Here is a 15,817-nt window from a genome sequence, read left to right as displayed (position 1 = left end):
CTTTTTTTTTTTTGTGGTGGTGGTGGTAGGGTGGCTCTAGGGATTGAATATGGGGTCTCCCACATGCTGAGAATGTGCTGTATTACTGAGCTGTTCCCCCGACCCTTTGGGGTTTTATATTTCATTGCATTTATCTTTTTGTCTCTTCTTATATCTAATTGTTTCAGTTACTGTACCTTTTAAATATTGTTTATTAAATATCTGGTAGAATTAACTTATTCTGTTTTCTCCCCAGATTTTTTCTGTTTTTTTCTGCTATAATTGTTTTCCCTGGTGTACTTTTTAAATGGAATGTTTAGAAAGGTAGTAGATCCACAATTTCATTGAATAAAGTCTATTACATGTTAAAAATGGATGGTTTGATAACATATCTTTAGTGTTGATAATGGTGAATGAATGAGCCAGATTTGGAGACCTGGCCTTGGGTGGGGTTTTTTTTTTTTTTGCATTGTATGAGGTTCAAACCCCTTCCAAGGTTCTGTATTCTCATGGCATAGTAATACAGTGCTGTTTGCTGTTTATTACTTGATCTTTTTATTTGTTAATGCCATTTGAATCTATGGGTCTTATTAGTACTTTCTTTTTCTTTTAGACAATTATTGTTACATTATGGTGTATCTATAATGGTGTATTCTACAGATATAAAAATGAATGAGGGGGGCTGGGGTTGTAGCTCAGTAGTAGAGTGCTTGCCTACCACATGTGAAGTGCTGGGTTTGAGCCTCAGCACCACATAAAAATAAATAAATAAAAAGTATTAAAAAAATGAACGAGGGACCTCTTTAGATGTTGATAATGAAATGGTGTCTAAGATACATAAGTGAAAAAGCAAAGAGTAGAGCAGTATGTGTGATGTACCATCAGTTTTGTGAAAGGTAAAGTAGCTGGGTATGGTGGTACATGCCTGTAATCCCAGCTATTTAGGAAGCTCTGACAGGAGGATTTCAAGTTCAAGACCAGTCTCAATGAGATTCTTTCTCAAAGTAAAATTTAAAAAGGGATTGTGATGAAGCTCACTTTCAGAGTGCTTGCCCCAGCTTGGTTGAGGCCCTGGATTTGATCCCAAGCACCAGAAAAAAAAAGAGGGTATATTCCTCTTATTTGCTGACATATGACAGAAGGTGGTAGATGATGATAATTGCTATTTCCTTTGTAGAGGAAAATTAGAGGAGAGGGATAGAAGGGAGACTTCATTCTATGCCAAAGACTTTTAGATTTTGAAGCATGTAAATGTTTTTCTTCTTGTTTGTCTAGTTACTCTGGCTAGGACTTCCCTTACTATGTTGAATAGAAGAGAATGTGAGCATCCTTGTTTTATATTTCTGATCTTAGAGGAAAAGCATTTAATCATTTCATACTGAGCACAATATTAGCTATGGATTTATAATATGTTGAGGAAGTTTTCTTCTATTCCTAGAACATGTTGAATTTTGCCAATACTTTTTCATGTGTCAGTTTAGTTGATTGTATTGTTTTTTTCTTTGTTTTGTTCATGTGGTGCATTACATTGATTTTAGCATGCTGAACCATCCTTGTATTCCAGGAACAATGCCACTTGGTCATAGTGTATACTCCTTTTAATATGTTGTTGAAGTTGGTTTGCTAGTGTTGAATTTTAAAAAGTAGAATGATAAAGATTTTAGTGAGTTTGAACCCAAAAAGCTAATGGGGAGAGTAGGAGAGGTGACTTCTGCAGGTCAGGTCTGAGACTTTGTCTATAGGTGTACAGAAATAGAATTCAGTGGGACTGCAAATTGGTGCAGCTAATGTGGAAAGCATTATGGAGATTTCTTGGAAAATTGGGAATGGAACCACCATTTGACCCAGCTATCCCTCTCCTCGGTCTATATCCAAAGGACTGTGTCCCCAGCGTACTGCAGGGACACAGTCATATCAATGTTTATAGCTGCACAATTCACAATAGCTAAACTGTGGAACCAACCTAGATGCCCTACAGTAGATGAATGGATAAAAAAAATGTGGCATATATACACAATGGAATATTACACAGCAATAAAAAAGAATAAAATAATGGTATTTGCAGGTAAATGGATGGATTTAGAGAAGATAATGCTAAGTGAAGTTAGCCAATCCCCCCAAAATAAATGCCGGATGTTTTCTCTTGATATAAGAAGGATGATTCATAGTGGGGTAACGAGGGGGGAGCATGGGAGGAATAGACAAATTCTAGATAGGTCAGAGGGGAAGGGAGGGGGCATAGGGTTAGAAATGATGGTGGAATGTGATGGACATTATTATCCAAAGTACATGTATAAAGACATGAATTGGTGTGAATATACTTTGTATACAACCAGAGATATGAAAAATTTGCACTGTATGTAATAAGAATTGTAATGCATTCTTCTGTCATATATAAATAAAAAAATTTTAAAGAAGTAGAATTCTATGCTTTTTTGAGATGTGCTCAAATCTCTTCTGCCTAGAGCATCTGCACCAGTTTTTTTGTTGTATTTCTTTGTTGTGTTTTCTACTCCCCACCCGCTTTTTTTCCTCCAAAGGGATAGAGCTTTCTGAAGTGGGTATCTTGTTTATCTTTATGTCCCTTTGCACATGGTTGCTCAGGAAATAATAAATTGTTTGCTGGCATGCATATTCTTATTCCATTGTAACAAAAGTAATGCTTAATATTCATGAGCTATTGTTATTTGCCAGGCTGTGCTCTAAGTGAGGCATTTTCTATTATTGTTCCCCATCTATAGTAATTTACTCAGGGTCGTAGAGCTAGTAAGTAGCAGAGCTGGGATTTCAAACCATCTGTTGAAGCTCAACTTCATTCTTTCAGCTCTAGTCAAGCTCAGTGCCCAGTATTGTTTCTCAATTCTAGTTCCTAGTTTCATGAGAATCAGAAGCTTAGAGAAGTGCCTCCGAACCCAAGCTTCTTTTTGTGCCCATGAACTTGGGAGTGCTCCCAGTCATCCCATCTTTTCAGATTTACCTATATTATAAGTTCTCCTAATTCACATTAGTATTATTATGTACCAGCCTTTCTACTCTCTTTAGAATGTCACCCAGTAGAATACTTACTGGTCCTGTTTTTTTTTTTTGTATCAATAGTGTTAAAGTATTGCAGTAATCAGGGTCCATGTTTCCAGGGTGCATTCTAGCCCCGAGTAGCTCTAATTTCTTTGACTTCTATTTATTCACATTCTGTTTTTCTTGTTTGTTTCAGCCTAGCATTCTCTTATGTTAAAATTTTGAACTTGATTTTCCTGTCGTGTGGTGACAACTTTCTCTGTGAGCATTGTGCTACTAGTATATTTCTTAAATATTTCTGATCTAAGTTGTTGATTTAAAATACTGAATAAATCTTTCCTTGGTACTTCCCATGGAAGTAGTAGCATCCATCTCCTACTCTCAAAAAAAGGGTCAAGAAGTGTAACTGGCGCCAGTTAGGCTGGTAAGTCAAAAGTAAACATAACTGGTGGAAACCCAGACATATGAACGACAGGGTATGGAGAGATTCAAGGGTTGGATCTTGATGCTGAACAGTGATTATGGGGGAAAAAAAAAGGAAATAAAGCATGTGCTGTCCAGTGGCTTCTAGAAGTTCCTGGTCCATAGTGTCAAGGAGCTGGAATCTTCCTGTGCTGAGATTGCTTATAATGTTTTCGCTTGAGAGTAACAGGGGCTGGGGTTGTGGCTCAATGGTAGAGCTTTCTGAAGTGGGTATCTTGTTTATCTTTATGTCCCTTTGCACATGGTTGCCTCACATGCGCAAGGCCCTGGGTTCGATCCTCAGCACCACATAAAAAATAAATAAGTGAAATAAAGGTATTAAAAAAAATATGTGGACATAGCAACCTAGCAGGCCATCAGAGTCACCAATCACAATGCTAGACTGCACAGTGAAAAAATTGAATATATGGCTCAGCATGCATTTTATTTGTGTTTAAAATAAAAGCATTAAAACTGCAGGGAAAAACAGAAACAAAACCCAAGAACTGAATAGAACAGGACAACCCCTAAGTATTTGGGTATTAGTTTTTAGTCTGTCTCCAATATACCTTGTCAAAATTTTGTAGTCTTATCCCCAGAAAAAAATAAGTGATTCTACTGAAATTGAATTATATTCATGATATTCCTAATTTACTGACTTAAGCTTGAGGTTTGCTGTGTTTTTCCATATCCAAACTTTAAACTGTTATGCTGTTTATTTGTCTTCACTTGTTGTTACTGCAAGTTCATATTTACATGGCAGCCGTGGAATTAATGCTATTAATTATTAATATATTGTTTCCCCAGTGTATTTATTTATTTGAATGCACTAATGGATTCTGAATTAATCCTTTGGGGGTGAGTGCTTACCTTCAAATAATGTGAAACGTTACAACAGTAATGTCCTAATAGTTGATGCTAGATCCAAGTTTTGATATTTTTGGCAAATCCAATATCTTTTGCAGTGGAATGAATGTGGTAGAGAATGTCTAACACTTGTTCAGTAGAGATTTGGCCTTCCTAATTAATATTATTTACTAATACTGTACATTCTTTGTTTCTCCTGCTCTGAATTTCATTTTTTAGTTTTTCATGTATTTGCAAGTTGAAAATTGATTCAAATTAGGACTTTTATGCATTATTGTGGAATTTAATTTCACACATTATAGATTTTGAAATTTATTGTAATCTTGGCTCAGAACTATTGTTCCGAGTCGCAGTGTAATACAGTCTGCTGGTTGAATCTAATTAAGGTGTCGTATCACTTGCATGCAGTATGTATCTTTGCCTAGAATGTTCTAAAATTCCTCACTTGGGAATAACATTTCCCTCCGTTCTTGCCTTGATTGAAAAAACCCAGCAATATTTGACACACTGTATGTAACTCTTGTTTAAGAGGCAGGCTTCATTTATCTTTTGCATTTGTTCACTATTTTAACCAAAATGCTCAACTGCAAATTCTGGCATGATTACTAACAGATTGAGTATTAATATTATTAATGTCACCTATATTCATTTGCTATCACTGCATTCAAAGACAAGCATGATGTACTCCAGTTCTGGTACAGAAATATTAGAATAGTATAAATAATTTAGTAAATGTAAGTTAAATGGCTGTAAAGTAAAATTGCTGCTGCTATGCGTGTGCGTGTGCGTGTGTGTGTGTGTGTGTGTGTGATTGTGGGTCGAACTCGGGGACTCACCAGTGCCAGGCAAATACTCTACTACTGAGCTGCATACCCAGCTCCAAATTGCTTCTTAACAGTTATAATTTATAATTTTAAAGAAAATGGGCAAAAAAATAGGCAAGCTGTCTCTTTATAAGATTATATTTTTATAATAGAGTTATAGAGTTGATTGCAGTACTATGGTTATGTGTTGGAGAGATCGCCTGCCTTTCTTAGAACTATGTGAAAAGTGAACAGTTTTAAGCCTGCTAGAATTCCCAGGATTATCTTGCTTAGCCCACAGATCTTTTTTACCCCCTTCCACTTGGCTTTTACCCGCTGTTGCCCTTGCTCTCATTTGCAAGGTATTCATCCTTTAAATAAAGAAACAAAAATCATCCAAAGACTGTACAGAAACAAGGGTTAAGGGGCACAGCCTTGGTTGACACTGGGCATTTTGTTGAGATGCTCTTCCCCAGCAGAATTGTTCCCTAAGGTTTTTTCTGTTTGGTCTTTGGATATGTATTTTAATATTTAAATAAGTAGCCTTTCTCTTTTTACTTATAGTCTTTCTTAGACCTTCAAGCACAATACGATAGAAGAAGTATCTCTTCTGGTCCTACTTGGCTATTTTTTGCTTAATAACTGTTTCTCAATCTTGGCACTTTTGACTGACTTTTTGTACCAGGTATTCTTTGTTGTGTGTGTGTGTGGGGGACTGTGCTGTGCAGTGTACGATGTTCAACAGTATCTATGACCTTTACTGACTCAATGCCAGTAGTAGCCCCCAAATTGCGACAATCAAATGTCTCTAGATACTTCCAGATGTGTCTTGTGGGACAAATGAGAACCAATGTCTTGTAACATTGAACAAGTGATTAATCTCCCTTGCTGAGACTTAGTTTCCTGATTTGTATAATGTGGTTAATAATTCTTGCCTACTCCACAAGATAAAATACACGTGTTTTGTGCATTTTGAAGTGCTGTGTAGAGATAAGATGTTGGGTGAAGTCTGGCAGCAGAACCCAGCTCTGGACTCACTTTTTGATGATAATCCAGTGCAGAGAGTAAAGCTGAGAATGTCAGAGGATGGTGATGAGTCACAGGCCTCATGACTTGCTTGTGGATGGTATTCTGTCCAAACAGGGTAAGTGCGTGGGTGCATTTCAGGAGGTGATGTGACCAGAGCTTGACTGGTTGATACATGTTCCTTACCAGGCAATCCTGAGATTCTGAAGCAGTTGCAGTGAGGTAGAGCCCATTGGGCAGCATATAGCATTCCTCAGAATGGCCTTAGCCTTTTTTACTATACTGACTCTTTCGTCTTTGGCATACATGGCCAACATGCCCATCTTTAGAATACTACTACTCTTTTGAGTATCCCTATCTCCCTCTCCTATTTATTTTGGATTCATTAAACATTTATGGTTTCTTATGTGCAAGGTATATTGTGCTGGGTGCTTTCATACGCATACTCTTTTTATTCCTTTTTAATACTATAAGTGGCATTGCTTTACAGATAGCAACTGTTAGAATTATATAGTATTAGTGGTTGCAACAACAATAATAGAAGAAACTGACTTTCTGAGTTCTTACTGTATACCTGGCACTGTGCTAAGTACTTTATATATATCAAATCATTGAAGCCTAACAACAATTCCAACAATTCTATGCAATATATACTATAATTATACCTTTTATAGATGAGGGAACTGAGGTATAACAAGGTTAAATTGCTCCTCCAAGGTCACATTGCAAGTAAGTGGTACAGTTTGAATTTGAACATAGGCAATTTGTCTTTTGAGCCTATTCTTTTAAAAACCAGGGTCAAAGAAATTAAATAACTTGTACAAGTTCATGGAGCCAGAAGGTGGCAGAACTGGGGTTCACACATAATGCATGGCTCTAATCTGTGTCTGATGCACTAAACCCCACATTTTTTCACTTGTCCTTCCTGCTTCTTTCTGGGTAGAATTGCTAGCGTGGAGGTGGGCGTGGTGGTGCACACCTGTAATCCCAGTGATTTAGGAGGCTGAGACAGGAGGATCATAAGTTTGAGGCCAGCCTTAGCAACTTAGCAAGGCCCTAAACAACTTAACCTGTCTCAAAAAATAAAAGGGTTGGGGATGTGGCTCAGTGGCTAAGCGTCCCTGGGTTCAATCCCTGGTAACTAACACACACACACACACACACACACACACACACGCTTGCTAGCATGTGCTAGAGAAGCATAGGGAATCTCTTAAAATGATACTTCAAGAATTCAAAATGGGATGCTAAAAGGCAAAAAAAAAAAAAAAGGAACTTGAAATAAGTCTAGTGGATCTTTCTTCATTCAATACTTTTTTGATACTAAAAAGTAATACTTTTTACTTTGATGTAAAAATACATCGGGTTCTGTGGAGTACTTCTACTTTTAGTTAAGAGTACTTTTGTTTTGCATGGTAGTTTCTGAACTTTAAAAAATAATTATATATATATATTTTTAAATTTATTTTAGCTGTAGATGGACACAATATCTTTATTTATTTATTTTATGTGGTGCTGAGATTCAAACCCAGTACCTCACACATGCAAGGCAAGTGATCTACCACTGAGCTACAACCCCGGTCCCTAGTTTCTGAACTTTAAGGCATACTATTTCTTTTAATTTGGTGGTTTGGATTATGGGCCTGCTGTTTGGAGCAGATGAGAAAGAGCTGGAACCTGGATCCAGACTTATCCCTGTGGTGGGTAATGCTGGTGGGAGAGAAGTAATGTAAAGCCAAACCCTTATAGATGGTGAATCAGTTTCCTAGGGTTGTTATAACAAAGTACTACAGTGTGGTGGCTTAAAACAAGAAATTTATTCTTGCACAGTGGGGAGTGGGATATTGTTCAGCTCAGCACAGATGGGAACCAGAGAGTAAGCAGCAAATAACACTGCAAGTGGTCACTGTGAGGGAAGACCACCTGGAATACGTGGAGGTCTTGACCAGTGAGTGAAGCATGAGGGAGGACACACTAGGAGCAGGCTGCAATCAGAAACTCAGGTAGGCCATGAGCATTTGATCAGAAGGGAGGAGGGTCCTTGTTCCAGGCTGGTCTCTATTCTCTGTGGGACCTTGGTAAGAGCAAGCTGAAATATTTGAGACCAGGCAAATGGGCAGTCTGCCAAGAATGAGAAAAGTCAAGTTCCCAGGGTTGAGATCATGAGAAGCCTTGCTTTCAGGAATAAGGAAAAGCTCAGCTATAAGAGGGGAGCCATCTAGGCCAGGGCCAATAATAGAACAACTGTGACTTAATGCTAAGTCCCAGAGAGTTGGCCCAAGCATCTAAAAATCCCTTCTTGATTTTTGGAATTAGGGATTGAATTCAGGGGCACTTAACCACTGAGCTATACCCCAGCCCTTTTTATTTTATTATTTTTAATTTTTAAAATTTGTTTTATTTAGTTATACATGACATTAGACTGCATTTATGCATTTTGAGAGAATATGGTAAGCAAAATAAGCCAATCCGAAAAAACCAAAGGCCGAATGTTTTTTCTGATATTCGAATGTTAATTCACAATGGGAGAGGGCTAGGGAAGAATAGAGTTACTTTATTTTTTATTTTGAGACAGTCTCACTAAGTTGCTTAGGGTCTTGCTAAATTGCTTAGGTCCTCACTAAGTTGCTGAGGCTGGCTTTGAACTTGTGATCCTCATGCCTCAGCCTCCTGAGCTAATGAGATTACAGACATGAACCACTGTGCCCGACTAAAAATCCCTTTTTTCTAGGGATATGTGTGGAACAGATAGTACTGGGCCTTCACATTGGGGTTCAGATGGCCATATAGGAGTGGCAATAGTAAGAAAAGAATTAGGAACTTCCTCACTGTAGTTCAGAAATCTTTAGTTTCTGACTCTGGCAAGAGTTAAGGCTCCCTGGTAAGAGTGGGCCCTCTGCATCATATTGAGTGCTTTAGATAGAGGGAGGATGAAATTTTTAATATTCAAACGTCATCTATAAAACGAAAGCAGTTCCCTTTCTAAAATATATTTTTTAGGTTAGTTTGTTTACTCTCATCAGAGTTGCTTTGACATTGGCATCTTTTCTGTGTAAGTTTGTTGCTTGTGCTTCTTTGGGACTCAGATTGCTTCTTTGATATGGAAATCCAACCTCCTGTGTGGTCTTAGGACTCTGAATGACCCATACCATCTGTTTCTTTCCTCAGTTGGACTGATTTTTGTAAGAATTATGTCCTAGATAGTTCATGAGAACACAGAAACCAAATGCTGATGTTAATCAGTTGCTTCTCCTATTTAGTGTCCTTTACTTTTTTTAATTTTTAGATATTCATGATAGTAGAGTGTACTTGGACATATACATCCATGGATTATCATTTATTCTAATTAGGATCCCATTTTTATGGTTGAACATAATGTGGATATTGTTTACATTTTTTTGTTTTTGTTTTTTGCTCTTGTTCTTGTTTCTCTGGACTAGGAATTTGTTTTATTAGTTTTGGAGACTTTTGGAGTTTGCCATATATAGTTCTTAGTTCTCAATTGCATCATAAACAATTCATGTTACTATTCATAAGTTTTTAAAAATTTTTTTATTTTAAACATTTATTTTTTAGTTGTAGTTGGACACGATACCTTTATTTATTTTTATGTGGTGTAGAGGATCGAACCCAGGGCCTCACACATACTAGGTGAGTGCTGTACTGCTGAGCGACAACCCCAGCCCCATTCATAAGTTTTTGTATGCCAGATTATTTGCTTATGATAAATTGCTAGAAGTGAAGTTGCTGGCTCAAGGATATGTAATTTTAAATGCTCCCCCCCTTTTAATGCTTTTAATACATATTTCCAAATTACTTTTCAGAAAAAGTTCATACTTTCTAGTTGGATATATAATCATTCTTGTTCCTAAACTCTTATGAACGCTGGACAATTTTTTTTTTTAACAGTTTGTCAGCTCGAAAGCTGGATATAGTGGTGTATGCTTACAGTCTCAGCTACCTGGGAGGCTGAAACAGGAGGGTCATTTGAGCTCAGGGATTTGAGACCAGCCTGGGCAACATAACAAGACCCTGTGTCAAAGAAAGAAATAAAATTTGTCCGTTTGATAGTTTGATAGACAGTAAGTAGATCATATTTTTACTTAAATTGTTATTTATTGTTAGATTAATTGAACATATTTTTTGATTATTCACAATTTAAAAGTTTTTTGGGGGGGATTTTAACTGACTATTCTTTGTCCATTTTCTTCTTTTTTAAAAAATATTTTTCTAGTTGTAGATGGTCACAATACCTTTATTTTGCTTATTTATTTTTATGTGGTGCTGAGGATCGAACCCAGTTCCTCACACGTGCGAGGCAAGTGTTCTACCGCTGAGCCACAATCCCAGCCCCTCTTTGTCCATTTTCTTTTGTAATGTATGCTTTTTACCTCATTCCTCCATTTATTTAACAAAATTGAGCCCATGCAAGGGTCAACTACTATTCTAGGTGAACAAAATGGACAAAGTAGACAAAAATTGCTATGATTAAGGAGCTTATATTTGAATGTAGTGAGGCAGAAAATAAATAGAATATAATATGACATGTGGTAATAAGTACAGTAAAGAACATTAGATGTGAAAGGGAGATAGAGGATGTCTATGGGGCTCAAGGGGAGATCTCACTGACATCACTGGCATTCAAGTGGAGACCTGAAGATTAACGTACAGGCTCTGCTAATACCTAGCCAAAGTGTTACAGGCAGAGGGAACAGTGGATACAAAGGCCAGAAGACAAGACTGTTTTCTCTTCAGACTGTAGTTTGGTGATTAAGGGGGAGAATGAGGAGGTAGGTTTGAAAAGTAGCAAGGAGAGTGACTTTGGAGTCAGTATAAGGAATTTGGATTTTGTTCTGAGCAAGTTGGGGATCCATTAGAGAGTTTTAAGTAGTGACGTGACATGACTTAACCCAATGTGTTCAAAGAACACTGGTGGTGGTAAGTGGAGTCTAGACTTTGGGGAACAGTGGTGGAATCTGGGACTATTGCAGTGTGCCAGATGACTTGACTGAGGTTGGTGGTAGAGGGTAAGTAATTCTGGATGCATTTTGAACAGAGCCAGTAGATATTGAGTGTGGTGTGTGAGAGAAAGGGTAACAATGATTCCAAAGTTTTTGGCTTGATAAACTAGTAGAGCACAGTTCCATTAACTGACAGGAGAAATGTGGGAAGAAAATATTTGGTGGTGGTGGTGGTGACATCTTTCTTATTTATGAGATCTTTTAAAATGGTTTTGTATTTTCACTTAATCTGCATGAAATTAATGATGTACTGTCAATGACAGTTCAACCTTAATTTTTCTCAAATAATTATCTTGTTATCCTAACATCACTAAACTTTTTTTTTTTTTTCTCTTTTGGTGCCATACCAGGGATTGAACCTAGGGTTGCTCTACCACTAAGCCATACTCCCAACCCTTTTTATTTTGAGACAGGATCTTGCTAAGTTGCCAAGGCTGACCTTAAACTTGAGATCATCCTGCCCAGCCTCCTGAGTGGCTAGGATTACAGACATGTGCCACTGCGCCTGGTACATCACTAAACAGTTTGATCTCTTCTGTGAGAAATTATTGTGTTATTTCCTCTGAAAAGGGAAAGAAGGATTCTAACATGTACGAGTGTTTAGCAACCCCTGGTCTTCTCTTTAGTTGATGACATTGTGATCATAATTTCTGAGTACACTGGGTTGTAAATATTTGTCTCCTGAGTCTTTTTCATTTCCCAGAAAAGGTACTTGCTTTAGAAAGTAGCTTTTATCAGTTTGTCTCAATGAGTATAAATTCTTCCTTGTGAAAGATATATGACTTATTTTTAATCACAGTCTCTGTCCTGCTACAAAATACACTTTGCTTTGCTTTTTTGCTATTTTCTTTTTTCTTCCCCTTTCCTTTCTTTCCTGGATTGAACCTAGATGTTAGGTAAGCACTCTATTATTGAACTTATTCCCATCACTCAGATTTATTTTCTATGGCTTCATTACTTTCAACTGATAATTGAGATTATAAACTGCAGTTTGCTTCAGCAATCAAATTGGGTACAATGGTTTACTTGTTGTCTGTGTACTCATACTATGAATTCTCAAGCCCTATAACATTTGCATTTTCTACTACAGTTACATTCTCTGTGTTCCAGTCCTTTTCTTTCATTTGAATAATTTAGAGGTGATGATGATATTTAATTTGCTGGATTTCCTTCTTTAAGGCAAGAAAATGGATTTCTTATTATTAATAATTTTACTGAATCTCCTAGTTGGGTAAAGTCTTCAAATTTGAAGCTAAACCTATAGTATATCATTACTTTTGAAATTTGGGTCAAGGCTGATTGAAAATAAATGTCTTCTTTGCTTTTTGTAGAGAGGGAAATATGATGTTCCTAAGTGGCTCTCTCCCAGTAGCATTCTGCTTCTTCAACAAATGCTGCAGGTAAACTTTGTTAAAAATAATAAAAGTCTATCATAATTGTTTGATTTAACTTTAAGGTATCTATTTTACTATCACATTTATCATTATCTATTAGCTTTAAGAGGATTCCATCTATCAAATCAACTTTGCAAATGTCCTCCACTAGTCCTGCCCCCTTTCCTTCCTTTCTGTTCTTTTTTATGGGAGATTGAATCAGGGCCTCTCACATGCTAAGTCAGTGTTCTACCATTGAGCTATACCCCTAGCTGGATCCTTTCTTAATGATGTAACACCTCCACCCCCATTTTTTTTGATCTGATATGGTTTTTCTTACTTTTTCTTGAGTGTTTTTTTTTTAATCAGCTCTTGTTTCACTTGCTTCCATTGTCTTGTTCCCACCCTTGTATTTTAGATATACAGAACACACTGAGCGAATGCTGGAACAAGCTGGTATACAATTGAGGGAGTCCTGTGATCTAGTTCAGTGGTTCTCAAATTTTAGTGTGTGTCAGAATTGCCTGATGGGCTTTTATTTATTTATTTGTTTGGGTATTGGGGACTGAACTCAGGGGTACTCGGCCACTGAGCCACATCCCCAGACCTATTTTGTATTTTATTTAGAGACAGGGACTTACTGAGTTGTTCAGTGCCTGCTGAGGCTGGCTTTGAACTTTTGATCCTCCTGCCTCAACCTCCTGAGGCACTGGGATTACAGGTGTGCGCCTCTGTGCCTGGCTTCAATGGGCTTTTAATACATAGCTTACTTGGCCCTATTCTTAGAGTGTCTGATTCAACAGATCTAGGGCCAGGCTGAGAATTTGCATTTCAAACAAACTCTCAGATGATGCTGGTGCTGGTGGTCTTGGGACCATACTTTGAGAACCACTGATTTAGTAGAATGAATCTCCAAGAGTGAAAAATAGGAGTACTGAAGTCTAGGTATCCACCCTACTCATCAAAACCTAAACTGGTGTTGATCTGTAAAATAGGAGTTTTGAGCCTGCCTCACTGCTATGCAGTATTAGAAGGATAAAATGAGGTTGCTATGAAACCATTTGAAAACATGAGTATCTTACTAGTGCAATATTTTATTCATTATGTATTCAGGAATATCTTCCACTTTTTCCATCTATTAAGCCATTTCTACCTCTTTTATTCAAAATTTACCTCAGGCTCACCCACCTTGATTAAGTAGGGCCAGACCACCAAATCTCCATAATGAGATTGAAAACGCCTCATCCTTTCTTCTGGACTCCAAAAACTTAATCTTTGTTGATTAATTTTTCTCTCCTCACATTTGAAAATTACAAATGGGAAAGAAAGGTGTGCTTTTCAACTTGTTCTATGTGAATGTAAGCTCATCGGAGGTAGAGATTGCTTATTCAATATGAATGCCCTGCATTGTGACTGCTTGAATATTAAATTGGTGAATATTTTCCGTGAATAGGTTTTCCAGCAAAAGACTATTACATCATACAATAGATTGACTGAACTTCATGAATAATGTCCATACCAATGAAGTTCATGTTTGTTAAACATTTTTCTTCTAAGCCTGTGTTGGTTGCTATAGTTTTCTTGCCCCTATTGCCTTTTTAAAAGAATTTATTCCAAGGCCATTTTAAGGTCTTTGACAGCATTTTTGTGATAATAAAGTTTACATCTGTTCTGGTACATTTTGAGTTCTCAAGAGGAAAGGTGTTCTATGTTCTCTATTTGAAATATTAATCTATAGCTGCTTCTTAATGACCACTAGGTGGACCCAAAGAAACGGATTTCTATGAAAAATCTGTTAAACCATCCCTGGATCATGCAAGATTACAACTGTCCTGTTGAGTGGCAAAGCAAGAATCCTGTAAGTAAAATGAAATCCAATGGAATTTTAAAAAAATATTTGATCTTTGTGTGAATTCAGGATCTACAGTGATGTAATCTAAATACAAATGCAAATGCATTTTGTAGGTTTACTCATGATATTGTTATTTAGGAAACTTATACCTGATAATATGTTTGCTTGATAATCTCTAGTACATTGAATAGTTCCTTAACCTGGGCCACATATGAGAATCACTTGGGACCTTAAAATAAAACAATACCTACTCCGCACCCAAGAACACTTAATGAGTATTTTTAAAAGCTTCCCAGTGTTTCTCATGTGTAGTCAGGATTAATGCTCTGGGAGTACTGGGCAAGTTACTTAATTTTGCTAAACCTATTTATTCATCTGTAGAAAGTAGGTTAAATCAGTTCTACTTCCCCAAGTAGTTATGAGGTTACAATGGTTTTCAAACTTTTTTGTTGGGGACTCTTTTACATCTTAATATTTATTTATTCATTTAAAAGTAACAGTAATAAACCTATCACATACATATAGTAATGTAGGTTTTTTTGTGTACTGGAGATTGAATCCAGTGGTTCCTCTCCACTGAGCCACATTTTTTTTTTTTTTTTCAGACAGGATCTCATTAAGTCATTTAGGGTCTTGCTAAGTTGCTGAGGTGAATCTCATACTTGTGATGCTCATGCCTCAGTGTTCTGAGTCACTGGGATTATAAGTATGTGCCACTGCATCTGGCCATGTCACAAATATTTTTATAAAGAAAAGAAGATTGCAAGTTAAGACCAGTCTCAGCAATTTAGTGTGGCCCTTAGCAACTTAATAAGACCCTTTCTCAAATTAAAAAGGACTCGGTATGTATGTAGCTCAGTAGTAAAGCACCCCTGGGTTAAATCCCCAGTGCTCCCTGGCCCCTAAAAAAATTCTTTTTTTTTTTAGCAAGAGTGGCATGTTTTACATCTTTGCAGTTTTTAAAAAAGTTTGGTTTAAGCAAGGTGCAGTGATGTGCACCTGTAATCCCAGCAGTTTCAGAGGCCAAGGTAGGAGGACTGCAAGTTCAAAACCAAAGCCAGCCTTGATAACTTAATGAGACCCTATTTCAAAGGAAACAAACAAACAACAACAACAACAGAAATGGGTGGGGATGTGGCTCAGTGGGTTTAATTCCTTGTATCACCAACAACAAAGTCTGGTTTAATAGAAGACACCTGTATAATTGACTCTTTCTGTATTCAGTCTGAATATGTTATTTTGATGAAAGAATACATGAAGAAAATGTAGCCTCATGCAGACATAGTAGGAAAAGAAGAAATATTTTAATAGCCCTTTCAGATATTCTTGATACTCCATTAAAACTTGACAAGTGGTGGTTCCTTCCTTCCTTCCTTCCTTCCTTCCTTCCTCCCTTCCTTCCTTCCTTCCTCCCTCCCT

At 37.1% G+C, this 15,817-nt stretch overlaps 1 protein-coding gene across 4 annotated transcripts in view; it reads left to right on the top strand.

Annotated features, from left to right (window-relative positions):
• Positions 1 to 15,817, top strand: part of Melk (maternal embryonic leucine zipper kinase) — a 79,294-nt gene that overhangs the window by 28,170 nt on the left and 35,307 nt on the right. For all 4 annotated transcript variants that reach the window (XM_048783366.1, XM_048783368.1, XM_048783365.1 and 1 more), the window contains 2 exons: positions 12,505 to 12,573; positions 14,306 to 14,404. In XM_048783366.1, coding sequence (XP_048639323.1) covers positions 12,505 to 12,573; positions 14,306 to 14,404 — 168 coding nt within the window. The remainder of the gene's footprint in view (positions 1 to 12,504; positions 12,574 to 14,305; positions 14,405 to 15,817) is intronic.

This window comes from Marmota marmota, unplaced genomic scaffold (genome assembly GCF_001458135.2).
Source record: "Marmota marmota marmota unplaced genomic scaffold, marMar, whole genome shotgun sequence".
NCBI classification, from domain to species: domain Eukaryota; kingdom Metazoa; phylum Chordata; class Mammalia; order Rodentia; family Sciuridae; genus Marmota; species Marmota marmota.
This window is presented reverse-complemented; position numbering and strand designations above follow the sequence as displayed.